We start from the raw sequence: 26,557 nt of genomic DNA on the forward strand, positions 1-26,557 counted from the left end.
GAAAAAAAAAACTTAACTTTATTTTTTTATTTTTTATTTTTTTGCTGAAAAAAATACTTTACCTAGATAACTAGGAGTGTCGATAGCTTCTAGATTTTAGTAAAGTCCTAGGTAGGTAGTACTCTATAAGTAAAAACGTATTGATCGCGCCGGCTTTCCTTATCATCAGCTATATTTATCCCGATTAAATTGGCCCTTAATTACCCTTTCTTGGAACCCTCTTCTCTTTGTCCACTCACTTTACTCACTAAAAATTTTCAGCTCAATTTCACCCTCATAATATATATAATATATACACCCCCACAAAAATTTCAACACACTCATTTCTATCATAACAAACAAATCCCCTCATTTCTCTCTCTAAAACCATTTTTCTCTCTCTTAAACAACCAAAAAAAAAATTCTGTATTTTTTTAGTGTATGGAATGACGGATTATAGATTACCATCAATGAATATATGGAGTAATAGTAGTAATACTAATACTACATCTGATGATAACATGATGGAAGCTTTTTTATCTTCCGATCCAACGTCGTTTTGGCCCGCAAATACTACTACACCCACTCCCACCCGAACTTCAATTTCTCCTGCACCGGTTATAACAAATTCCGGTGACCCATTAAAAGCGATGCCGTTTTTCAACCAAGAATCGCTTCAACAGCGTCTCCAAACTCTAATCGAAGGTGCTCGTGAATCGTGGGCGTATGCTATTTTCTGGCAATCGTCAGTTGTTGATTATACGAGCCCGTCGGTGTTGGGTTGGGGAGATGGATATTATAAAGGTGAAGAAGACAAGAACAAGCGTAGTAAAACGTTGTCTTCGCCTAATTTTATCACCGAGCAAGAGTACCGGAAAAAAGTTCTCCGGGAGCTGAATTCTTTAATTTCCGGAGTACAGACAGGAGCCGACGATGCAGTGGATGAAGAGGTGACGGATACTGAATGGTTCTTTCTGATTTCAATGACCCAATCGTTCGTTAACGGAAACGGGCTTCCGGGCCTGGCGATGTACAGCTCAAGCCCGATATGGGTTACCGGGCCGGAGAGATTAGCTGCTTCGCACTGTGAACGGGCCCGGCAAGCCCAAGGGTTCGGGCTTCAGACAATTGTTTGTATTCCTTCAGCTAATGGTGTAGTTGAGCTCGGGTCGACTGAGCTGATATTCCAGAGCTCAGATTTGATGAACAAGGTTAGGGTTTTGTTCAACTTCAATATTGATATGGGCTCGGTTACGGGCTCAGGTTCGGGCTCATGCGCTGTGCAGGCCGAGCCCGATCCCTCGGCCCTTTGGCTTACGGATCCTTCTTCCTCAGTTGTGGAAGTAAAGGATTCTTTAATTACAGTTCCTTCAAGTAATAGCAATAAGCAACTTGTGTTTGGAAATGAGAATTCTCAACGTCAGCAGCATTCTCACCAAACACAAGGATTTTTCACTAAGGAGTTGAATTTTTCTGGATATGGCTTTGATGGAAGTAGTAATAAGAACAAAAACGGAAATTCATCGATTTCTTGTAAGCCAGAGTCGGGTGAAATATTGAATTTTGGTGATAGTACTAAGAGAAGTGCTTCTAGTGCAAATGGGAGCTTGTTTTCTGGCCAATCGCAGTTCGGGCCCGGGCTCGTGGAGGAGAACAAGAACAAGAAAAGGTCACCGGTATCAAGGGGAAGCAATGAAGAAGGGATGGTTTCGTTTGTTTCGGGTGTGAGTTTGCCAACTTCAACCACGGGGAAGTCCGGTGGAGGTGGGGACTCTGATCACTCGGACCTCGAGGCCTCGGTTGTGAAGGAGGCCGTTGTAGAACCTGAAAAGAGGCCGAGGAAGCGAGGGAGGAAACCGGCCAACGGAAGGGAGGAGCCATTGAATCACGTGGAGGCGGAGAGGCAAAGGAGGGAGAAATTGAACCAAAAATTCTATGCACTCAGAGCTGTCGTCCCTAATGTGTCGAAAATGGACAAGGCATCACTTCTTGGAGATGCAATTGCATATATCAATGAATTGAAATCGAAGGTTCAAGAGTCGGATTCGGATAAAGAGGACTTGAGAAGCCAAATTGAATCTTTAAGGAAGGAATTAGCCAACAAGGGATCATCAAACTATCCCGGCTCCCAACCGTCGAATCAAGATCACAAGATTGTCGACATGGACATAGACGTTAAGGTGATCGGATGGGATGCTATGATTCGGATTCAATGTAGTAAAAAGAACCATCCTGCTGCAAGGTTAATGGCAGCCCTAAAGGACTTGGACCTAGACGTGCACCACGCTAGTGTCTCCGTCGTGAATGATTTGATGATCCAACAAGCAACGGTGAAAATGGGGAGCCGGCTTTACTCACAAGAGCAGCTTAGGATAACATTGACATCGAAAATTGCTGAATCGCGATGAAATTATCTCAGTAGTGAGCTCTGTATAATGTATCTTTTATATGGAGCTGTTTTAAGAGAATTTCTCTTAATACTTAAAAGTGGAAAGCTATGTAATTTGAGCTATCCTCTTAGTTTTGGGTATTTTTCATCTTGTATATCTAGTTTGTTATTCCACATTTTCTGTATATAAATGTGAAACAAACACTAGAGATCTTAAGTTCAGGCTTTTAGTTCATGTAAAATTAGAGATATTATTATGCAGCTTCATCTTCTTTATCAAGGTCTGCTCCATCCTTTTGTATTCTTTATTCAGAAAATAAATGAAGAATCAATTGGTGGCTGGTGAATTTGATGTTATTAGCAATTTCCATTCAGATGTCTTCCATACTAAGGGATTTGGAATTTTAAGCTCCACCATGTTGGATCTTTTCTACTAGTGCTCTGGCTAGCTTGCGAGTTGCCTGTATTCAACTTCGACTATTCCATTAGGTATACGCGCCTCCCACCAGCACATATACCAAACTCTCACCAACACCATGCTCGATGAGCTAGTGTCGCCCTTTGTAACGTTCAAGGTTGGTAAGTCCATCAACTTTAAATTCTAACAGAGCCTTTAACATCAACTTTAAATTCTAACAGAGCCTTTTCCTCATTACCACCAAAGTCCTAAAAATTAGGCAAATAAGAAGAAAGTACTTCAGCATTTTTTCTCATCACCTGGATTCATCTATCCCTATTTTCAGATGCCTCAGTGAGTATTTTGCAACATTTGCCAAAAAATGTCACATTCTAACGCTCACTTTTTTACTAGACTCCTAGTATCAAACAATGTAGCATTGCAAGGTAATGAAAAATGTCAATATCAATCAAATATTTAATTTTAAGCTACAGTTATGACTTGTGAAAATCTTTGATTAAGTGGTAAAAACGCAATACGTGATGTGTGGACTAGATGTACGTCACAGGTTTGATTCTTGGTGTGGACAAAAGCCTCGCATTTTAGTGGAGAAGGATAGAGGGCAGCTCGATTATGCATCGAGTTTTGAGCCGTGCGCTAATTAGTCCTCAGAGATATCTATATTGTACAGTGACAGATGCAGAATTTTCACCGATCGAGGGGGTTCATCATCTACTATATATAAAAATTAAAAGAATATCACCCTGTATATATAATGTGATTTTCCGACAAAGGGGTTCAGATGAACGTCCTTCCACCCCTCTAGCTCTGCCCCAACTCGCGCATGAACTTTTGTTATATTTAATCATGATTGAGTGATATTTATTTTTAGTTAAATTTGTAACTCAAGGTTAAGGAAGCAGATAATTATTTTCCAACGAATTAGTCTATCTTTTATTATTATTATTATTTTGGTCGAGTGTGATGTTTTCTACTATATTTAATTATGATGGATATATTAGTTGCTTGTTTTAGTCTTGAAGAAAGCACCAACAAGGGGGTAGGCTGCATTTTCATTGAGAATTCATTGAATTTGGTCCAACCCTCGCTGTATTCATTGGACCAAAAAATATTTTACAGTATATTATGATAAAATGTCATCAGTATCATTTGAGTTGAAGTGACACAAGCTTTTCAAGTGCAGTTAATTTAGGCACAAGCTTTATTATTTTATTATTTTCGTTCTATGAATTGTGTAACGAACAATATTATATGTCTGTTAACCAAATGGACAGGAATTGATTGATACGACAAAGATTCGTTTGTTTGAGGTTTTGTAAATGTTTTACAGTTTAAGATGGTTTTAATAAAAAAAAAAAAAAAAAATGAAATCACACAATTTTTATTTTTTTTCAAATTCTGAAAACTTCAGTAACAAAGTAGATCAAGTTATACATAATCGTTAAATTTATAGCCAACTATAGATAATCCTTTTCAAGCCACAAATTACTTTGTAATTAAGTTACAATGTAAGAATATATATTATCAGTAATTCAGTATATAAAAACCTGTCTATATAACGCAAGAATCCAACTCTGTCAAGCACTGGATAGGAGTTGGCTCGTTAAATATGTACATGATGCAGTAGTAGCTAGGCACTCTAGTCTCATTCCCCACAGCATTAGTTTCAACTCGTATGCATCTTAACTAATTCAATGTATTTACGACTTTCTAGTTATAAATATGAGTAATGCTTAATATCATAGTTTAACAAGATGAGAAGAATTGATCTGATTTTTACCTTAGTTGCGAGTTTAACTTTGGCTCTTAAAGTTATATAAACTCTTCGACCATTAGGTAACATTCTTGAATGTTTATCACCAAGATATTTATAGTCGAAATTTTAATTCTAGCCTACAATATATATACGTATGGATGGTCCCGATTGGTCCGTATCAATTAAAAAAAAAGAAAAAAAAAAGTGGAATAAATGGGAGTTACGTCAGTTTTTATAGCTGCATTTTGCAGAGAAAGGATAGACACAAAAACTGAACACGAACAAAATCATCTAAACCACTCTATATGGTATTTTAATTGAAAACGAAAAGAAAAATATTAGTGTGGATACGAAAAAAAAAAAATTGAAGTCTAAAGCGAATTTTATTGACCGGATAAAATTGACTTGAAGACCAAAATTGAATTGTTTGAATATAATATAATATAATATAATATAATAAAAGAAAGATCATGCTTTACATGTGAAAACCCTTTTTATAATCTAGTCTTATTAAAATGTTACCACTCTGCTGGGTCCATTTTGCGTTCGCATCTCCTTTTCTATAGTAACTAGACGGCTTATGCCCGTGCTGCGTACGGGCCCAACACTTTAAATTATAGTGCATTTATGTGTATGTAGTTGTCTTTGAATAGTGATTATATATATATATATAGAGAGAGAGAGAGAGTGTGTATATGTTATGTTTAAAACATGATTAATATAACATTGTAGTTTGTCTCGTATCTAAAATTTTATTATATTAATGTTTGCTACGAATACAAAATCAGCAAATTTATTGATATTTTTTAAAGAGAAGATTTGTTGTAGAAATTGATTTTCTATTTAAACGAAGAAATATTATTTTTTAATTGTTGGTAAATATTCTCGGTTTAGCTCATTTTTACTTGTCATGTTGTTTTTTGCATTAAATTCTATCTTATTTTAAAATATAAATATTTTAAGTATATTTAGTGAACATAATAACTTGATTTTGTCAATATGGGATACTATGTTCAAAACACGATTAATATAACATTGTAGTTTGTGCTCCGTATTTAAAACTTTATTATATTAGTGTTTGCTACGAATACGCATGGTGTTTAATATGGGGCCCATATTTTTTTTAACATTGTTTGTTTTTTAACTATGGGATTCACTTTTTTTTCAATATTGCTTGATTTTGCTAATATGGGGTTCACTTTTTTTTTTCCGTGAGTTTGGATGTGGTGGGTCCACTTTTTTTTTAATTTGGATGGTGTTTAATATGGGGCCATATTTTTTTTTAATATTAGTTGTTGTTTAATATATATAGGGCTCACAATTTTTTTTAATGAGCCTGTTTAATATGGGGCCCTTTTTTTTTTTTTTTTTTTTTTAATATATATATCTTATGTTGAAAACACGATTGATATAACGTTGTTATTTGTTTTCCCGTATCTAAAACTTTATTATATTAGTGTTTGTTAAAAATACAAAGTTTGCACTTTTTTTTTGACATTGTTTATTTTTTTAATATGGGATTCATTTTTTTTTTATATATTGCTTGATTTTGTCAATATGGGATACTATGTTAAAAACACGATTAATATAACATTGTAGTTTGTGCTCTGTATTTAAAACTTTATTATATTAGTGTTTTCTACGAATACGCACGATATTTATTATGGGGCCCACAATTTTTTTTTTTTAAACATTATTTGTTTTTTTAATATGGGATTAACTTTTTTTTTTTAATATTACTTGATTTTGTTAATATGGGGTTCACTTTTTTTTTTCCCGTGAGTTTGGATGTGGTGGGTTTCACCTTTTTTTTAATACTGGATGGTGTTTAATATGGGGCCCACATTTTTTTAATATTAGTTGTTGTTTAATATATATGGGGCCCACAATTTTTTTTTTACAATTTTTTTTTATGGGCCTGTTTAATATGAGGCCCATTTTTTTTTTATATGTACTATGTTCAAAACACGATTGATATAACATTGTAATTTGTGTTCCGTATCTAAAATTTTATTATATTAGTGTTTTACGAATACGCATGGTGTTTACTATGGGACCCACTTTTTTTTTTAACATTGTTTGTTTTTAAATATGGGATTCACTTTTTTTTTTTTATAATACTGGTTGGTATTTAATAGGGGCCCATAATTTTTTTAAATATTAGTTGTTTAATATATATGGGATCCACAATTTTCTTTTTTAGTGCCTGTTTAATATAGGGCCCAAAAGATTTTTTTTTTTAATGGGGCCCATCAACGGACGACGAAGAGGGACGACCAAACTCCCTCTTCTAAGTAGTAGAAACTTTATTATATTAGTGTTTGCTACGAATACGCATGGTGTTTACTATGGGACTCACTTTTTTTTTTAACATTGTTTGTTTTTTAAATATGGGATTCACTTTTTTTTTTTTTTTATAATGGTTGGTATTTAATAGGGCAGCATAATTTTTTTAAATATTAGTTGTTGTTTAATATATATGGGATCCACAATTTTCTTTTTTAGTGCCTGTTTAATATAGGGCCCAAAAGATTTTTTTTTTTTAATGGGGCCCATCAACGGACGACGAAGAGGGACGACCAAACTCCCTCTTCTAAGTAGTAGAAACTCTTCTTTCTTTCTTTTTTTCTTTTTTTTTTGTTCTCTTTAAGAAAATGTATAAAATTGAATGGGAAAAGGGTCAAAAATACCCCTCTACTTTGGAAAAAGGGCTAAAAATATCCTCCAAACTTATTTTGGGTCAAAAATACCCCTCCCATCCTTAAAGTTTTCAAATATACCCCTGTCTTGACGGAAATTATCCCCAAAATAACCCAAAATCATTTTTGAAACCCACTCCATCATTTAAACCCGACCCAACTAAATAATAACCCATAAAATTTCCTTATTCCCCCAATACGTAGGTTTGAAGTTTGAGGGAATTGGGGGAATAAAGAGATCTCATGGGTTATTATTTAGTTGGGTCGGGTTTAAATGATGGAACAGGTTTAAATAATGATTTCGGGCTATTTTGGGGGATAATTTCACAAGACAGGATATATTTGAAAACTTTAAGGATGAGAGGGGTATTTTTGACCCAAAATAAGTTCGGAGGATATTTTTAGCCATTTTTCCAAAGTAGAGGGGTATTTTTGACCCTTTGACTGAGCCCACTGTGTATAAATGTACATTATAGGATTATATAGTTTAGAGTTGGGGAGTCAGTGTAGTGTAGGGTAAAGTAGGTGGAAATATTTAATTTTTTACTTAATTTTTTGTGTAGGCGGAGATTGGCTTTTTGTGAACTATTAGTATTTCAACATGAAAATTCATGAGTTAGGTTCCATCATAAAGCTTTAGACTATTTCTATGGTTCCTGGGGTTTTCCAAAGGTCTTTTTATAACAATCATATCATAATAGAAATTTGACTTTTATGATTTTGTTTTTGGAAATTTCTATCATTTAATTAACCTAATAAAAATGATAACTAACCAACTATAATATTAAAAACAAAAATCGAACTATAATAGTTCCCATCATGAGTTTAATCTAATGGTAAGAGCGCATCGCATGATACGTGAATTAACGTACGTCATGATTTTCAATCCAATTCTAAACAAAAGCCTGATATTTAAGTAATATAATAATAAAAGAGCACATCAATTACTGACTCTCGGAAATTTCTCGATTAGAAAAAAAAAAAAAGTTAATAGTAAGAATGAGATTTTCCTTCTGAGTCAGATAAAGTAACAATAGCCATTGCCTAAAAGATTGATTCACCTTTAATTAAGGATACAAACCAAAAACAATGGACATTATTAACACAAGACCTTTAACAGATTGATTCACCTTTAATTAAGGATACAAACCAAAAACAATGGACATTATTAACACAAGACCTTTAACAACTCCAATAAAATGGAAGAAACCAAAAAAACATAAAAGCCAACCCTTAACCTCAACCTCCTCAAAATAACATCATTATTGTTATTATTATTACATATCAATTTCCCCATATCCTATGCATTATTTATTACCTTCTAAACTTTTTCTAATTCCTCTTATTTTCTTCTTTTTTAATATAACAATGACTCTCAATTGCTTGACCTGCCAAGTTCTAAAAAGGACAGATTCACATGATGAATTAAGGGAAAAAATCAATGATATTCATAGAAAGTCGAATTTTCGCCTTTTTTCGGGAGGAATCGAGAGGAACTGGTCGGGAAATTTGGTATCAAAGTCTAGGTTTGAAAAAAGGAGAGCTCATTCGCTTTTGGGACAAGAAAATAAGGTTAAAAAAGACTCTCGTAGGATTTATAACAGTGGCCCAATGGAGTTTCTAACTGATACACCAAAATTGGCAAGGAGCCCTGGGATGAGAAGGGATTGGAGTTTCGAGGATCTGAGGCAAACAATTAAGCATTGATTAATACGTTGTTAAGGGTTGAATAATATGTAATTATGATCATGTACATGTACTTGATGAACATATTTAATACTAATCAAATATGTAATTTATATATGTCCTAGTCTCAAAATTATCTCTCTGCATTTCATTTGTTTGTACATATACAAAGATCAAATGCAGATATTATTTGCATGTGTTAGGTTCTAGGTGGTGAAATGGGAGAAGCTATTTTTATAATTATCTTTATATCATTTACTAGCAATTTGTTTGGACACCTTTTATTTTTCTTTTCAGAAACTGGAAATCTCTTTTCAGAATGTTGCTGCTTCCAACGGATAATTGAATTTCTTCTCGTCCGCCTAAATCTAGATGGACAGGGTTATCTACTTATGCTAATGCAGATTAAACAGGAAATTAGTGAAACAATCAAGATGCACACAAGCTGTTTTAGACACCACCGTCCACCGGCGTAAAAAGAACGTCAAACTCCTTTATCCAAATTTATGTGATGCACTTTTCTTGTTAATCCATTTCCCACAAAAAATGATATATTTCTATATTTAGAAATAATTGAACTTAGTGAGGTGATCTATAAACACACAAATCTCTATGGCTAGTTTATTTTATAACCACAAATTTCAAAAGTCCTTTTTCTTCCGTAAATACCGTGCCTAATCAAAGTTGATCCCATAAATTGAGACGGAGTGGGTATTATGGACCTACCAAATAATTTAAGAGTTAAGCATAGTTGATTGATTGTCTCATCTTACCTAAAGAATTGGGAAGGGAATAATACTAGTATCAAAGGTGCAACAAAACTAAGGAAAATACTTTTTATACTGTTGAATCTCCTAACCAACACATATTTTCCTTCTTTTAATCTCCTTGATGAATACACCCCAAAAAAAGGAGGGGGCAGGGGGGGAGGGGTGAACTCTGAACCATATGTAAAATTCAAACTCAATATCTATGCAAAATTCAAACACTGAAATGTTAATTCGCTTGAGGGATAACCAAAACAACATACCCAGTGTAATCCCACAAGTCGGGTTTGGAGAGGTTAGAATGTACGCAGACCTTACCCCTACCTTTGTGAGGTAGAGAGGCTGCCTCCAATAGAGCCTCAGCTCAAATAAAAAAGTATCCGACGCAGGATTATAAGAAAAGAGACAGGAAACTAGCAAGATAAACAGATAACCAAAGAAAGCAACAAATCTTGAAGGATAGTTTCTTGAGTGACAAATCGGATTAGGGATGACCGATCTCCACATACAACAGAGATATGTACAGAAACACACGGTCAGAGTCCCACGAAACGTATGAAGATCCGTTTCGTCCGAAGAAAGCAAGTCCCAACCACTTAAGTTCTAGCAGTGGAAGAGTATCATAAAGTTACTTCTAAAACCTAACTTCATACCTTGCAAAACCTGGACATAAGCAACAAAATTTTCCCAAAGCACTGCTTAGGATCTTCTCACTTGGTTGAACTGAAAACAATAAGTTAAAGAGCCATAAAAGTCATTCATCCGATATCTGCAATAGCATGCATTGCATCAGTTGGTTAGTGCACGAAAATAAACAAGAAGCATGAAGTACACCAAGCCATTCATACCCTTATCGCTAGCTAATCGTCTGTACTTGCCCTGGCCTTTAACGGAGCTCCAGCATAGATTCAGTGGATTCCACGTGTCAAAAACTTTGAGCAAAAGGTGCAGGTCTACCCTTGTACTTTTGACAATAAAATTTTCCTCCATTATACTTCAGGAGATCAAGAGCAAATACGAGACGATTGCTAACAACAAGGGTATGAATGGCCTAAAAATATAGGAGGCTAGATTTAAGATGTTTTGTATAGTAGAGGAGTATATTTTACCCTTTTCTCAGAAAAAGATTACAAGAAAAATTAAAGGGGCAAAGAAGGAATGCAAAAACACTCACAATATCATCGGTCCTTCCAATGTTGTACATAATGAGATTACAACAAGGCTGCTAACAATTGATAATATTCTACGATATACTTGACCTAACCTATTGTCAACAATTTTAGCTCTTCTTATTTCTAGCTTCTGCTTTCCAATTTCTCCTGCTCGGAATAGATTTGGGTGTTCCATTATTTATCAATGCAGTCACAGGTGAAGAAATTACATTACTCAATGCCACATCCGACCGTTCAACTCCACCAGTCGAAGCTAAATCTGGCAAGACCGTACTATTAGTACTAACTTCTTTCTGCCTCACTGCATGGGCCTTCCGGGCATCCCTTTTCCATTTCCGCCCAGAGTAAACACGGGTGGTGACAGAGTCGCGGGGACCGCCGCGCACCGGCTTCACACATTCTCCGGAAGCAACATCCACTGGCATTGCATATGCCCGTGGAGCGACATTCACTGACATTGAAGAGTCAAGAGGAGCAATATTTACTAGAACCGAAGAGTCCAAAGGAGCAACATTTACTGGAACCGAAGAGTCGAGCGGAGCAGCATTCATGGGCAGTTTACTATCCTGAGGAGCAGCAATCACGGGCACATCGACGGGAAGTAAAGCTAGTTGGTTTGTCTCCGAGACCTTCATTGTATCAGCTTTAAGACGTTTCCTTTCTCTATATCTCCGTTGACGCTCCCGGTTTTTTAGCCTTTTAGCCAAAATGTCAGCATCGGTTGAGGTTTTCTGCCCATTATCCTGAGGTTTCTTCACAGGAGCATCCATACTTGAAGTTCAATTATCGATTCAAACTACTAATAGTTGCTTATTCCAAGGAACAACTTCATGGAACATATATATTATGTCTTAAACATTAGCTCAAAGAGTGAACCAAACAAACAAAAACCTTAATTTCACCCTTTATGAGTACAACACGGTTCAAACACCCTTACAACTTACGATCTACAAGAATACACATCAAGTAGGACCAAATATTAGTATGAAACATTCATGTTTCGGTCATCTAGGCATTTCATCAAAACCCTAGCACGCATAAAACTCTACAAACTTCATGAATAGTGACACCATAGATTAAGACACCTTTGGCTCATATTTTCCACAAGGGTAAAGCAACTAAAGCACCTTAGTTGTTGATGATTAGCATAACACGACAGAAGCTCCCAGAAAACCTGTATATCCCCTCAGAAGAGTACACTTGGATATACTCGAATGAAAATTATCAATTCCGCAGGCACACCTCCATATAGATTAAGCCATTCATCTTCCAAAACATATTGAAAAGATGGCTAAAGAGAACTATTCCCCCTTAAAAACACCAATTGGCAGTACAGAGAACTAAAAAACATCAGCTTGACAGGCAGACTTCAGATGTGTCCTGTACAAAAAAAAAATCAACCATCACATGCTAACCAAAATTATCTTGCAAGCCAGAATACTGATAATAATTAAATGTTAACACGTTGAATTTGACATAGAAGCTAAATTACGAAAACAGCCAAATGACAATGATTTGAAAATCCAAATTCACCACCGAAAAATACACAGTTGCCTATCATAGTTAAAAATAAGATTCAAGATTTCCCATTTTATCGAAGTTGCTGCTTCCCGAATGCCAATTTTACATCGATTGCATTTTCTTTCAAGATCCTCAAGCACATGTTGTACCTCCCTATATTGGTATAATGTTAAACATTATTACTCTAATGACGAGTCAAAGTTCATAAATTGTCATTTAGAGGTGATCATGCAAATTGCTGCCATATTTTCTTCATTTTCTTGGAAGACCAAATCAAATAATAGGTGACGAAAAAGCTTTATCTCTAATGCTCAAGAATTGGGCAGATATTACACCAACAAACTAATGAGGACTTGCGCTATTTAGAATAAACAGAATGCTACTAAGAATGCATGTTTCATCTCAGATTGAAATTGAAAGAAGTACTCATTCTTAAAATTTCCTTCATTACCCCTAAATACTGTTCTTTAAGTCCTAGATGTTGTATTCAAGAACGAAACAAAAAACAAATCATAACAATACTCCCAACTTATGACATATAATTTTTTTTTTTAACCATGGTGTCCGGGCTATAGCTTGCGCGCACCTCGACTAATTCCAGGGGATACCTGCCACCTCCCACCAGCAACAGATACCAGGTAATGTTGTCCACCAAGGCTAGACAGATGGGAAGAAATCACCTAGTGTTAATTGTCTCTGCTGGGATTTGAACCTGAGACCTCAAGGTTCTGAACCCACTTCATTGACAACTAGACCACACCCTTGGGTACTCCCACTTATGACATATATTTTTTTTTTTGAGAATGAGCAACTTATGACTATATGTAGGCATGTTTTTCCCTTTACAACCATTTCAAGCAAATATCAGAATGTGTCAGATATGGAAGCAAAACTTTTTACCAAGGTTTTTGACAAAATGTTCAACCACACATTGCATATACTCGTTTACTCTAAAGACTGGATAAGATATGACAAGCTTCACAACAAATTTATTGCTTGAGTATAGCTTTAGGATTTCTTTTACTTTAATGAAGTGGCCATGGCATCATTTTCTTATCATCACAGGGAAAGCAATTCTCAGACAACCTTTCCCTGTTGCTTTTGTAGCATTTTGAGAAGCCAAAGCCAATTGATCTTTAGTGTAGACTAGGGCTGGCAAAATGGCTTAAAAAAAAAAAAAAAAAAAGTAACCATCCAATCCAACCCATTAGATATGGGTTGGATAACTGACTTTTTTAAAATGGATCAAATATGAATATTAACCATATTATCTACTAAAAATGGATATCCATATTGTCTACTTGTTATTTTTCCTGAGTTCTTGCTGGGAGTCTAAGCTTATTTTGGCTTTTAGATTGTGTCCACACCTGACTATTTCTGAAACCATGGATGATATGGATATCCATATTATCCGTCGGTTAACCCATTTTATCCGTGTTGAATACGGGAGGGTCGGATATTTTCCCATTTTCAACCTGCCCATATCCGACCCGCTTGTTTGCCACTCCTCGTGTAGACGGTCATGTTAGGAACATTTTGTAACCGGGTTTTCTGATCTAAGATGAGAAAGGAAAGTCGAACACGTTTTGAACCAGAAACTTAAACCAAAGTAAGAGCCTGTTTGGATGGGCTTAAAAAAAGCAGCTTATAAGCTGGAAACAGCTCCAGCTTATAAGCCCAAAAAAAATAAGTTGGTGTAGTCCAACTTATTTTTTTTGGCTTATAAGTTGTTTTCAGCTTATAAGCTGCTTTAGATAAGTTAAGCCAAACAAACCCAATTAATTTTTTGGGCTTATTTTAAGCACAAAATGGCTTTAAGCTGGCCAGCCAAACACTCAAAAAAGCTGAAAACAGCTTATAGGCAACTTATAAGCCAATCCAAACGGGCTCTAACTCTCACAGTATTGGCTCTTGTATGCTTGTAAACCATGCAAAAAAAACAACCTATCTTGTATGCTTGTAAACCATGCAAATAAAAACAACCTATGTAATGTATAACTCAAACTGAAACTTCAGGGAAACTCATAAATATATCTAAGCTCAAGGATACAGATCCTACAAGAAGGAACACCGTACTTTCTTCTTCCACTATTTTCACATCATTATGTTTTCTAACTAGCAGACTTTAATTCTTATAAGAAAAAGACATTCTAAAGCCATTGCCATGGCGGAACTTTAGATTTTTCACAACATTTCTTAGTAAACAAGACTAAACAAATTTATAGCTCGTTTGGCCAAGCTTTTGGGAAGCCAAAGGTGCTTGCTTTTTTTTTTTTTTTTTTTTTTTTTCCCCCTAAAAAGTGTTTATTTTAGAAAGTTGAGGTGCTCGGCCAAGCTTTTAAGGAAAAAATAAGTGCGTTTGAGTAGCAACAGAAGTTGTTTTTATCCATAAGCACTTTTGGGATATTGTCCAAGCACAAAGTACTATCTAATACTGAAAAAAGTGTTTCTCAAACTGATTAGCTAAACACAAATTGCTACAGTTCAAAAGTACTTCCCGAAAGCAATTTTCTAAATAAGTAGATTTTGAAAGTCTGGCCAAATAGGCTATTAGTAGATTTGAAATCTAATATGGGGGATGAGGATTAAACACAGCTAACAACACCTAACAAAGACCAACCCATATGATACCAAAGATATTCTATGACCTCACAAGTCAAACATGATAGTCACTAATAAACTCGATCTACGTAATACAAAAAAAAAAAAAAAAACACTCCATTTTCTGCAGCTACTTATCTTAACGGCAAATATCCTAGATGAAAGCACATCAGAGCATCTGTGCAATTAAAACAGCATTGAAGAAGGAAAGCCTGCAGCTGACTAGATAACAAGAGAAACTGGAAGAGAAGAAATTTGTACAGCACATCAAGGACCTAGATTTTTTTACACTTAAAGTAGGTAATAAAAAAGTGATTCAAATTCTTGCTGCTTGACAGATTGATGCTAACTTCTCCATTAAAGGTTCTTCAAAAAGCATTATGTCAATGCAAAGACGTACATCCATATGGTATCCATTTAGTTGTTGCTCCACAAATTCACACCATAATATGGTCCGACGAGCAACTGTTATTCTACATGAAAGTGCTCATCCAGAGACATAACTGCAGCTAAAGAAAGTGTCATTTTTTTAATCAAGATACATTGATATTTCAGCATAACATTCTAAATGATAGGCTTCAAAATGGAGTCAAATACGATTTGAAGTGACTTGAGACAGAGATGGTCAGAAGTTTTGCCTAAAATCGGCTAAAGGAAAAAAGTAGTGTCCGAAGCTAAAGAGCCCCTATTATTAAGAGTCATTCGTCTCCTCTGACAAGCCATCTCCACTTTAGCAGAAAGTCTTTTCCCCTCTTCAACATAGTAATTGAAAGTGGCACTCCTACCCAAAGAGAAAACTCCAACACTGGTCTCACCTTTCATACTCCCGGAACCACACTTTTGGAAAGCAATCCTCCTCCTAATTTTATCACTGGTGATGGACCTGGTATATTAACTCTCTTTACCTCACCTTACCTTTTTCTTCTCCCATTTTGGATGTTATCTAATTCATGTACTTTAATTTTTCAGCTGACCAATTTGTCCATCAAGCACTAGCTATTAGGCTATTGAATTTGAAGGTTAGGGCTATAGAGCTCTTAGAAAAATTTATAGCCTTGGAGAAAAGAGCCGAAGAGCTTTCAAATTCGGTGTACAACAACTCGAACACATTTCTTGTTGTTGGACCTCTTTCTTTTTTCCAAATTCTCTAAGTACCTCAGCTTCATAAACCAAATTGTCGTGAGTTGTCAGTAGAGCATCGCTCATCCTGTTTAGGATAACAAATTTTATCTTTGCTAACATTATTGTATGACAAAAGTTGATAAAAAAAAAAAGTAAGACATAGACATTTTGAAGATTTTCATACTAAATCGCATGTTAAGAGTTTTCAGTTGGAACAATGAAAAAGCTCCAACGACAAGAAATATTTTCGAGTGGTTCTACAACGAAATTGAAAGCTCTTCGGCTCTTTTCTCCTAGGCTATAAATTTTTCCAAGAGCTCTATAGCCCTGGTCTCCAAGTTCAATAGCCTTAAATAGCAAGTGCTCGATGGACAAATGGGTCAGATGCAAAAATAAACTAAATGAATTAAGAGGGTGTTTGCATTGGCTTATTAAAATAGCTTATGAGCTAAAGCTAAAAGTCATAAGTTGGGAATACCCAACTTTTGACTTTTAGCTTATTTTTGTACCTTTTTTTGCCTAAAAGTAAGTGCTTAAAAGCACTTTCTATCTTTGTCAAAATGTAAGAAAAAGAGCTTAAAAGCCAAAAAGCACTTAAATAAGTCAATCCATACACCCTCTAAATAACATCAAAAATGGGAGGACAAATGGTAAGGTAAAGAGAGATAATATATCAGGTCCACCACCGGTGATGAAATCAGGAGGAGGATTGCTTTCTCGACTTAATTAAGGCAATGGAAGTATGGTTCCAAAAGTATGAAAAGCAAGACCAGTGTTAGAGCTTTCCCTTTGGGTAGGAGTACCACTTTCAATGTCCATATTGAAGAGGGGAAATGGCTTATGGCTTGTAAAATGAGAGAAAGACGAATGACCCTTGATATACGGACTCTTTAGCTTCGGGCGTTACTTTTGTTATTGTCTTATTATTGTTTTGATTTAAATCTTCTTATTATATTGTTTTATTTGTTTTTTCAAGTTTTATCTCAACCATTTATTCTTTTAATAATCCAATGGCTAAGGTTTAGTCGGACATTAAAACAAACTTGTAACCTTAATTTTCACACACCTCAAAATCTCCTCTCTCTACCAGTGGAGTGCCTCTCCCCTATTTTCCTACGGATTTCAGTCTTTTCAGTCATTGGCAGAACTCACCCATTCTATTTTGATGCAAATTTTGTCTGTCTCCCCCGCTATCTTAGCGTGTTCTCATTTCATATTGAATTGCAAGTCAAAGCTTCAAAGACCAGAGGTCTCCCCATTTCAGGTAATGTTTGAAGCAAATCTCAACAAGTTCAAAGCAAATCTGGAGATATTTTTCACCGGATATTTCCAAAACTAGCTTTTTCCTTTAGCTGTATTTAGGCAAAACTTATGCTCCTCTCTTCTTTCTTCTGACTTATCTCTGCCTCGAGTCACTTCAAATCATATTTGACTCCATTTTGAAGCCTAACGTTTAGAATGTTCGGTTGAAAATCCCTTTTTCTTTAACAAAAACTAGTTACTCATTCTTTATCCTCATTTCAGCTATGTTGTTTGGACTCTTCAAAAACAATGTCACACCCGTGTCGGATCCTCCAAAATAAAATGCACTACTTTTGGAGGATCCGACACGCACCCGGTGGCATTTTTGAAGAGTCCGAGCAACATAGCATTTCAGTAATTAGGTCAATTTTTATTAAGTAAATTGTACTAGCTTATACTCTTATAAATTTGCATAAGTTACTCCAATTTTGATACTTGACGGCAAAGTGAAAGGAACAAACAACTTATATAATTACACATTCTCTATTCATGTAGTCCACCAATTTTTGGATATATATGGTGCCGAGATGAGTTACCATATCAGAAGCATTATATGCATATGTTGTTAATTCTTTCAGTTTATAATCACAATAAGACTCATCATAAGAGTTTCTGTTTGCTTTACATCATAAAACCACTATCCAATTGCACAGACATTATAGAGTTTGATCAACTTACACAAATCTCGAGTCAATAAAGTTTGCGAATAGGGGGAAAAATCATGTCAAAGCATAAAGAGGATTGAGTAAATGATTGTAATTCTAAGAAACAGAATTAGTGAGCAAATAATGGAATTTGTCGAGGTACTTAAAATATGCAGCAGAAACCCAAAAGAGCAAGTATATCGCAAGAAATAGGAAATACAAGATGTAAAACATAAAGTACAAACTACTCTAACATACCACTACCTCCCGTTGTTCTAAGTTCCATTAAGACCCTTGATTAGAATCCTGAAGCATTTTCAATGAAGAACCAAAACTCCTAAATTTCATAAGTTTGTGAAAAAGAACAATCTTTTTTCACATGTATAGCATCTATGATCTAAATAACTAAGGAAACACAGCTCATTATTAAGGTAAGTGAAAGATTGCAACTTTCCATTTGGAAAAAAAAAAAAGAACAAAAAGATTCCATCTTTGACCTTTTTCTCACTTTTTTTTTTCCATTTATGGGGTGAATAGGTGCAAATTTAATAAAATAAAAGAGATAATAATTGTAATTCTAAAACATTAAACTGGTGAGCAAATAATGGAATTTGTAGAAGTACTTTTAAAATATGCAGCAGCAACACAAAAAAGCAAGCATATCACACCAAATGGGAAATACAAGGTACAAGCTATAAAAGCATAACGTACAAACTACTCTTAACATACCACTACCTCCCATTGCTAAGTTCCATTAAGAACCTTGATTATATTCCTAAAAAATATCTAATCAAGACCCAATTCTCCCAAAATTTCACGGTTTATGGAAAGAAAAAAAAAAAACACTCTTTTTTCACATGCATAGCATCTACCACCTAAATAACTAAACAAACTCAGCTCAGAATTAAGGTAAGTGAAATATTGCAACTTTCAAGTGAAAGAAAAGAACAAAAAGATTCCATCTTTACCCTTTTCTCTCACATTTTTTTCCACTTATAGGGGCAACAAATATAAAATGGCCATAAAAACAAGATTGAGCTAATGATTCAAAATCTGAAAAAAACTGAGCAAATAATGGAATTTGTAGAAGTTCTTAAAGCATGAAACAGCAACCAAAATAGCAAGTATATAATAAATACAAGGTACAAGCTGTAAAACATAAAGTACAAACTACATTCACATACCACTACCTCCCATTGTTCTAAGGTCCATTAAGACCCTTGATTAGAATCCTAAACCGCTTTTTTAATCAAGAACCAATACTCCCAAAAAAGAGTGTTCTTTTTTCACATGCATTGTAAATAACTAAAAACAAAAACAAAAACAAAAAACAAAAAACAAAAAAAAAAACAGCTCAGAGTTAAGGTAAGTGAAAGATGGCAACTTCCCAGTGAAAAAAAAAAACAAAAAGATTCCATATTTACCCTTTTCCTCACTTTTTTTTTCTATTAATGGAGTGAATAGGTGCATGTTTAATAAGAAAGATTGAGCTAGTGATTCTTTTTTTCTTTTCTTTTTTTTTTTGTGATAAGGTAATATAAGATTGAGCTAATGATTCTAATTCTTATAAAATTAAACTGGTGAACAAAATAATGGAATTTGTACATGCAGCAGTAAACCAAAAGAGAATGTACATCACAGGAAATGGGAAATACAAGGTACAAGTTGTAAAACAGAAAGTACAAACAACTCTAACATGCCACAACCTCCCATTCTTCTCTCGTTTTGTTTTAATAAGTTACATTAAGACCCTTGATTTTTTTTTAATTCTTTTTAAGACCCTTGATTAGAATCATAAATACTCCTAAATTTCATAAATGTAAATAACTAAATAAACTCAGCTCACAATTAAGTTAAGTGAAAGATTGTAACTTTCCAGTGCAAAATAAATTTAAAAAAAGGAAAAAGATTGCATCTTTAACCCTTTTTCACACTTTTTTTTCCATTTATGAATCAAAGAAAGAATTCAATAAACAAGTGAATAATACTTAGGAAAAAATAAATCAAAGGGTAAAAAGAAAAAGTACCTGAATGTGGTTAGTTTTGTAATGAAAGTGACAAAGATCTGAAAACCCTAGACAGACATGTAAGAAGAGAGCAAAGAAGAACAATGGTGTTTTTGTTTGTCCAAAGTATTCTTGAATTTTGAGTTACGTTTTAAGGTGAAGTAAGTATAGTATGTATTCAATTGTATGTATACAATTAAATGATGGTTTGGGAAGAGTTGGGGTGGTGGCGCAGTTGGCTAGCGCGTAGGTCTCATAGCTTCTGAGTTATCCTGAGGTCGAGAGTTCGAGCCTCTCTCACCCCATAACCATTTTTTTTTTCCTTCTCTTTTTGTTCTCACTTGGTTTCTAAGATGAAACCGTAAAGGAGATATGATCAAGGGCGGAGTCAGAGTATGATGTGGTTTCACGTAACTTAGAGATTTTGCCATATGTAGTAAGAAAATGATCGAAAGTTGAACGTGAGTGATTCCAAGTGCAGCTCGGTGCACTAAACTCCCGCTATGTGCGGGGTTCGAAGAAGGGTCCAACCACAAGGGCCTATTATTGTGTGCAGCCTTACCCTGCATTTCTTCTAGAGTCTGTTTCCACAGCTTGAACCCATGAACTGATAAGACTATAAAGGGGATATGATCCAGGACGGATTCACAGTAGGATATGTGGGTTTACTCGACCCAATAAATCTTATCTAGACCCTGTATATGTAGTAGGAGACATATTAAATATTTTAGCATGGATCTTGTTATTATTATATATTAATTTGAGACCATTTAATTTTAAGAACCCATAAGCTTCAGATTATGAAATCTGCTTTTGAGTAAGATAATTTGGCTTATTCAACATTTTTTTTTCTCGTCATCAACATTTAAATTACTGATAAATTATTAAAAAGTCTGTTTGAAGAGTATTTCAAGATAAATCATTATTTTTACTGAGATTTTTCAGTGAAATTTCTGTTCATATAATTTCAACTTCAAAAATACTCTTTATCAACTCTAATTTTAAAATACTTATTTATCAATTTCAGCCAAACATTGTCAAAATGCCTACTTAATTGATGATCATGTTTAGATTGGTTTGAGTTTAACTTCTCGTGATGTCCCATCAAGTAATTAACTTGATAGTATATCTTAAATTTTTTGCTCAATCTAGTCTCTTTTTAGAGTTTGTTGTGAATTCGAACGACATTGATGTCCTATCTCATAAGACATAATTCTAATCATGTCTTTGTGGAATGATCGCCTAATTTGATTACAAATTTGACATATGTAAATATATACTTTGTATATATATAATGTAAATATCTAATTTGTATATATAATGTATCTCTACAGTAGAAAGGTATGTATCTTATAATGTATTTAATTATTTTTCTATTTTGAGCGATCTCTTTTAAGGACTAGTTTTCATGAATGTATGTTAGGCAAAGCTTGTAACTTGATCGATTGATTTTTCAACTTATAAATACTCCTATTCAATTTTTTGAAGAAAAGATTCTATGTACTTGGGGGTCGTTTGATACACGAGATAAGGCAGGATATCCCAATATTAAATCTGAGATTACTTTTGTATTATGATGAAGTCCAAACTTACTGATGCAATACCCCACCTTATCCCATTGACATTGGGATTATTTTATTCCACCTACTAGATGGGATAAATTAGTCTCAGGATTATAATCTTGGGATTCTAATCCCGGGATAATTTGGTTTGCCTACCAAACGACAGGTATGTTTGGTTTTTAGAAAATGTTTTCCTTTTTTGGTAGGGAAAGCCATTTTCCTAAAATAGGAGAAAAATTAGTTATAAGAAAAATATATTTTTCGAAATATTTATGCAACCAAACATAAACACTTATTTATACCATCAACACATAATTTAAATCCCAAAAGATTAGAATTTCCTTGCTATTCACTTATTGCATAAGTATTCATTTGACATAATGTCATCCGCTGAACATCAACAAGGGCGAATCTAATGAAAGAGATACGATTTATCGAACTCAATAACTTTAGCTTTATAAAAGTGAATAAATGCTACTAGTATCAAAAGATTAGACAAACAAAAGAAGCAGCTAACAATTTAATTAGTAGTATACTATTTAATTAGCAACCTAAGATCCTGAGATGTGGCCAACTTTCTTTTAAGCTTTTCTTCTGCCCATTTTTACTTGTTTTCCCAACATCCTTGGTACTTTTGCTTCTCCCAAAATGCAACTGTTTCTTCTTCATGAAAGATGATTGCTCCAAATCTTGTGACACCATATTAGATTTGTTCTGCAAAATAAGAAACCACTATAAGTAATTAAGCGTCGTTGTAGTCAATTGATAATTGGTGTAAACAACAGTAAAATAAAAGAAAAGAATATTTCTTATTCTTTCAAAGAGAAAAGGTCCAAATATATTTCTAACATTTGTAACTAATTTATCTTACGTTTGTTCTTAATTTGTACCTATCGATTTATGAGCTTTCCATGTTATCTTTTGTCTCAAATATAAGACAAATCGAATACTCCAGGGATATATTTCAACCTTTGCCCTTTTCTCAAAGAGTATACTCTTGTTATCAATTGCAGGGTGAATATATTTTACCTCACTTAAGGGTGAATATATCTTGCCCCAAGCGGAAGGATATCGTTTCGTCGAATTTTTTTACTAGCTATATGTACGTAGATAATAAACAAGACGAAATATTGAGCATAATAAACATGAAAAATGATACCGCTTATTGTTTCAGTAATTTATTTATTTATTATTCATTTCTTTTAAAATGTTGACATTACTTATAAAAATCTTGAATACACCACTGATCCGTAACTTGTCATTTTAGCTCTTTGATCTTCATCACATGATCTAATTAATTTTGAGTTTTTAAGGTCAAACAAACTTCATTAGAAGATTTATATATTCCACATTGTCATATAGTAAAATAAAAAAGACTTCGAGAAAATATTACCTCTAAGGACTCACACTTGTCGACAAAGAGTTGAGATTGTGATTTGCAGGAAGGTTTTGAGTAATCAAAAATTGGATAAGAAGAAGCTGTTAGTCTCTTGGCATCATTAGTAGTTCTTGATTTTCCTGCAAATGGAGTCTGTATATTTGAAGAACTGCATGATGTTCTGGCAGCATCAATTTCCAGGCACAGCTGCATTGTTATTAATAATAGTCATCAAAACAACTTAACATGTGTACTACTTTAAAACATATTGTGTCAACTTAAACTATACTATAGTTCGGTAGAGTTAACTTATTCACTGATAATATATAAAATTATTACAAGTTTAATTTATTATTTAACAGATAACATGTCTTATTTTATAAGTTAATTTACTAAGAGTTCGTTTGGTTGCATACTAATATGGTATGCTTTCGGCATAAAACTCCACATTAGCAAAGCAATTCCTGATTACCTTTTGAAACTCGCACGAAATTTGAAATTATATAATATATTTTTTTGGTTGGCATTTTTGTTCCTGCATAACTAATACCTATGAAAGTTGTGCATAAATGTATGTATTATTTTATGTTATATAGATAGTCGAATACGAATGTGGAATTAATAATACATGAGTTAAAACAACTAAATTGACAAAAATAATTAACCCTCGTGTGTATAAAACACATTTTTTTTTCTAAAAGTGCACAAAATATATTTCTTAATCTCTACATTACAATACATGCATATGAATCCTTGCAGTATTAATTCCTTGTATTACTAATTCCCACATCACAATTTTTGCATTATTGATTCTTATATTACAATCTCTACATTAATCCTTACATTACAATCTATATACATAACTTGTCTCTAAACCAAAATTTCATTATTTATGAAACGGTTAATACTTAATCATCATTAGATGATTTAATAGCATAAAAATGATTTTACACTAAAGTGTATAGGACTTAATTTCAATACCAATAAAATATTTAACGATGAGTTTAAGTTATATGTACTAAAGGTGAAAAAATCATCGCATAATAAGGACATAGATCTTATTATAAACAGGTAAATCTTAAAGATATATACAAATCAATTCATAAACTGATAAAATAGTAACTAACTTACCGTCACAAAGTGAATTTTTGGATGATTATTATATTACATAATTGGAGAAAATATTTTACCTGAAGAAGTCGAGTTTCGAGAGAATTAATTCGTTCCAAGAGTGAACTTTTGGATGAAGCCTCTTGAATTGCCACTTTCATTGGCACAAATTTCCCTTCTCCTCTGCAGCATATTGATACTGATTTCTGGCTTTTAATAATTTTCCTTTTCAACTTCTCTTTTCCTTCGATACGTTTCACCTTTTACAAATGAAAAAGAGTAATTAAAAAAGTTAACAAGAATGCAAAAAGTTTGAACACAATTATTCACCAACAAGAATATTGTAGTGGATGAGCATGATCTTTTTACTTTTAACCAACCGAAGGTCTTGGGTTCAAAACCGAATCATAAAAAATATCCCTGTAGGAAGTTTAGTTCCTCCTTTAATGAGTCTTATATTGCGCGAATCGGGACATTAAATATTAGCCAAAGAGAACTAAGAGACAGATGTTATGCATGCAAGTAAGTTTCATTAAAACATCAAATAAACAAAGTTTTGGGATTTAGCATCCCTGATAACCTTGAATTAATTAGTGGTGATAGGGCTGATGTGGTATCTTGAAAATTGAGATTTGATATATGTAGAGTAAATCCCACAAGCTGCTAAAGCCGGAGCGTGATGGCAAGAATTGATCGATTCGAACTCTTGACAAAAATTTTTTTAAAAAAAAAGACGTACATGATTATATAAACACCTCAACAAACTCATATGAACACAATTAAATACAAAACATTGGGTGAAAGAAGCATAATTCTACCAAATTAAAGATGATTAATTTCAAGAAATGAACTTACAACAAGAGAATCTAAGGGATCCATTCTTTGGACAAGAAGCCTAGTGAGGTGAAACGATTTTTGGTTACTTATCTCTTTTTTGTTTAGTTGTACACTTACTTATTGGGTTTGTTAAGATCTAAAACAAATCTGAATTTATGGTAGACTTTTTCCAAAATTGTTAACATTTGTCCATAAATCTCTCCTCTTTGTTGACCAATTATTTCAGAGTTTAACTTCTTTACACACTTATTGTATAATCTTGTTATTTATGAAAATTTATCATTAATTAACTAGTACTTTTGAGTTGGCTGTTACTGTCAGAGCCCCAATTCGGACTGGGTGCCTATAGTGTGTGATACTGGCGTGGTAATCAACTGGAACTTTTGTTTCCCATATAATATTGATATGAGATGAATTTAAGGAAAAGACATAGTTAGTGAAAGTTTTATATAGCCGGCCTCAACTTGTTGAAATTGATACATGATAATACTGCTTCTACTTATAATGAGTTTAAGTTTTATGTACCGTCAGTGTAAATAATCTATTACAATATTAGGTCATCCAAATAATATTTACATGTAAGTCTTCTTAAAATGTGGAATTTGAAATCTTGAAAATAAGATATGTCACTTGCTACAATAGGTAAATATAACCTATGTCATGATCCAAGTCGATGATTACGTAGCTGTTTCCTTTGGGCTGAAGGCCAATGATTAGTCTTTAATTTCTGGCCATTGACTTAAACGTGCGTCATAATGTGACGCATGACTTATGTCTTATAAACTCTTCTTTCATGCTCTTTTTTTTGATGTAGGATTCGCCTAAGGTAGCATGTGTGCAGTCTTGAAGCTTCGTCAACTAGAATTACACAGGTCTTGTTTAACCTTAAAATGGAGAACGATTAAATTTATACGTGTGTAGAAGATATGTAGCTGAATTCGATTCGAAAAGTTAAATTGCGAGATAAGTCAATAAGTAAATAAAGAAGGTGTCGACCAAATATTAATTATGTAGGCCTCGGGTATGGAAGCGATGTCGATACCTCCGGTGAGAACTTACACGATGAATAATAAAGATGAATTTAGGAACGAACGGGAATGATTTCAAAGGATTCTTATTATTTTTTCGATACGAACTCTTTCACTCTTTTTTATGCCCCCCCCTAAAATGGATGGGAACTCCTTCCTTATATAGTAGAGGAGTCCCAACCCTAATACAATTCTAAATAAAGGAAAGAAATCTGGTGACAGCTGTTGCCGAGATCGAGGCCGAAATATCCGATTGAGGGCGGATATTTCGGTCTTTTCCTTATGGCAGTTAACCGCCCTTCCTTTATCGCCTCATCCCAGATCGAGCTCAAAGCCTCGTTCCGACGGTCGGGGCCATATCGTGCCCGAGCATAACCACGACAACGGGAAACTGAGCATGTCCGTATCCTCGGTTTTACCCGTATACAAGTCTTGCTTGACCCACGCTCATCAGTGTACCCTCAATTAGGGACGTCACAACCTAACTTACTAATGCTAACATACTACATGAAGGTAGTAAGTTAGCATTCTCCCTATTTTTTAATTCTCAAAAATACCCTTACTAATAGAATACTAGCAC

At 34.1% G+C, this 26,557-nt stretch overlaps 3 protein-coding genes and 1 non-coding gene across 8 annotated transcripts; 2 read left to right on the forward strand and 2 right to left on the reverse strand.

Annotated features, from left to right (window-relative positions):
- The first annotated feature begins 307 nt into the window (after positions 1–307).
- Positions 308–2,715, forward strand: LOC132058764 (transcription factor MYC1-like). The gene has a single exon (XM_059451091.1). The coding sequence runs from the start codon at positions 426–428 to the stop codon at positions 2,385–2,387; it is 1,962 nt and encodes a 653-aa protein (XP_059307074.1). The 5' UTR covers positions 308–425; the 3' UTR covers positions 2,388–2,715.
- Positions 2,716–10,124: 7,409 nt separating this feature from the next.
- Positions 10,125–20,157, reverse strand: LOC132058772 (uncharacterized). Of its 5 annotated transcripts, XR_009415417.1 has the most exons (4): positions 20,084–20,111; positions 15,389–15,491; positions 10,869–12,246; positions 10,125–10,463 (listed from the first exon to the last, which is right to left on the reverse strand). XR_009415417.1 is itself a non-coding variant. In XM_059451113.1 (3 exons), the coding sequence occupies exon 3, from the start codon at positions 11,634–11,636 to the stop codon at positions 10,974–10,976; it is 663 nt and encodes a 220-aa protein (XP_059307096.1). In that variant the 5' UTR covers positions 11,637–12,246; positions 15,389–15,491; positions 20,084–20,150; the 3' UTR covers positions 10,774–10,973. The 5 variants fall into 5 exon arrangements, 4 of the variants coding, with proteins under 4 accessions (XP_059307096.1, XP_059307102.1, XP_059307087.1 ...); XM_059451113.1 differs by lacking the exon at positions 10,125–10,463 and having other exon boundaries at positions 10,774–12,246; positions 20,084–20,150; XM_059451119.1 differs by lacking the exon at positions 10,125–10,463 and having other exon boundaries at positions 10,774–12,246; positions 15,389–15,497; positions 20,084–20,134.
- Positions 20,158–20,282: 125 nt separating this feature from the next.
- Positions 20,283–20,367, forward strand: TRNAM-CAU (transfer RNA methionine (anticodon CAU)). Its single transcript is given in 2 exon segments — positions 20,283–20,320; positions 20,332–20,367. It is a non-coding gene; the product is annotated as a tRNA-Met (tRNA).
- A 1,557-nt stretch (positions 20,368–21,924) lies between these two features.
- LOC132030951 (uncharacterized) lies at positions 21,925–25,032 on the reverse strand. Its single transcript, XM_059420761.1, has 4 exons — positions 24,968–25,032; positions 24,193–24,372; positions 23,018–23,209; positions 21,925–22,338 (listed from the first exon to the last, which is right to left on the reverse strand). The coding sequence occupies exons 1-4, from the start codon at positions 24,989–24,991 to the stop codon at positions 22,168–22,170; spliced, it is 567 nt and encodes a 188-aa protein (XP_059276744.1). The 5' UTR covers positions 24,992–25,032; the 3' UTR covers positions 21,925–22,167.
- Between the last annotated feature and the right edge of the window lie 1,525 nt (positions 25,033–26,557).

Source organism: Lycium ferocissimum, chromosome 1, assembly GCF_029784015.1.
Source record: "Lycium ferocissimum isolate CSIRO_LF1 chromosome 1, AGI_CSIRO_Lferr_CH_V1, whole genome shotgun sequence".
NCBI lineage: Eukaryota > Viridiplantae > Streptophyta > Magnoliopsida > Solanales > Solanaceae > Lycium > Lycium ferocissimum.

What these genes read in the sequence shown, in the direction of transcription:
- LOC132058764 (XM_059451091.1), top strand. Translation starts at nt 426, where the DNA reads ATGACGGATTATAGATTACCATCAATGAATATATGGAGTAATAGTAGT.
- LOC132058772 (XM_059451104.1), bottom strand. Translation starts at nt 11,636, where the DNA reads ATGGATGCTCCTGTGAAGAAACCTCAGGATAATGGGCAGAAAACCTCA.
- LOC132030951 (XM_059420761.1), bottom strand. Translation starts at nt 24,991, where the DNA reads ATGGATCCCTTAGATTCTCTTGTT. An exon ending in ATCCCTTAGATTCTCTTGTT is followed by an intron (nt 24,373 to 24,967) that starts GTAAGTTCATTT and finishes CATTTGTAAAAG; the next exon opens with GTGAAACGTATCGAAGGAAA. An exon ending in ACAAGTGTGAGTCCTTAGAG is followed by an intron (nt 22,339 to 23,017) that starts GTAATATTTTCT and finishes CTTATTTTGCAG; the next exon opens with AACAAATCTAATATGGTGTC.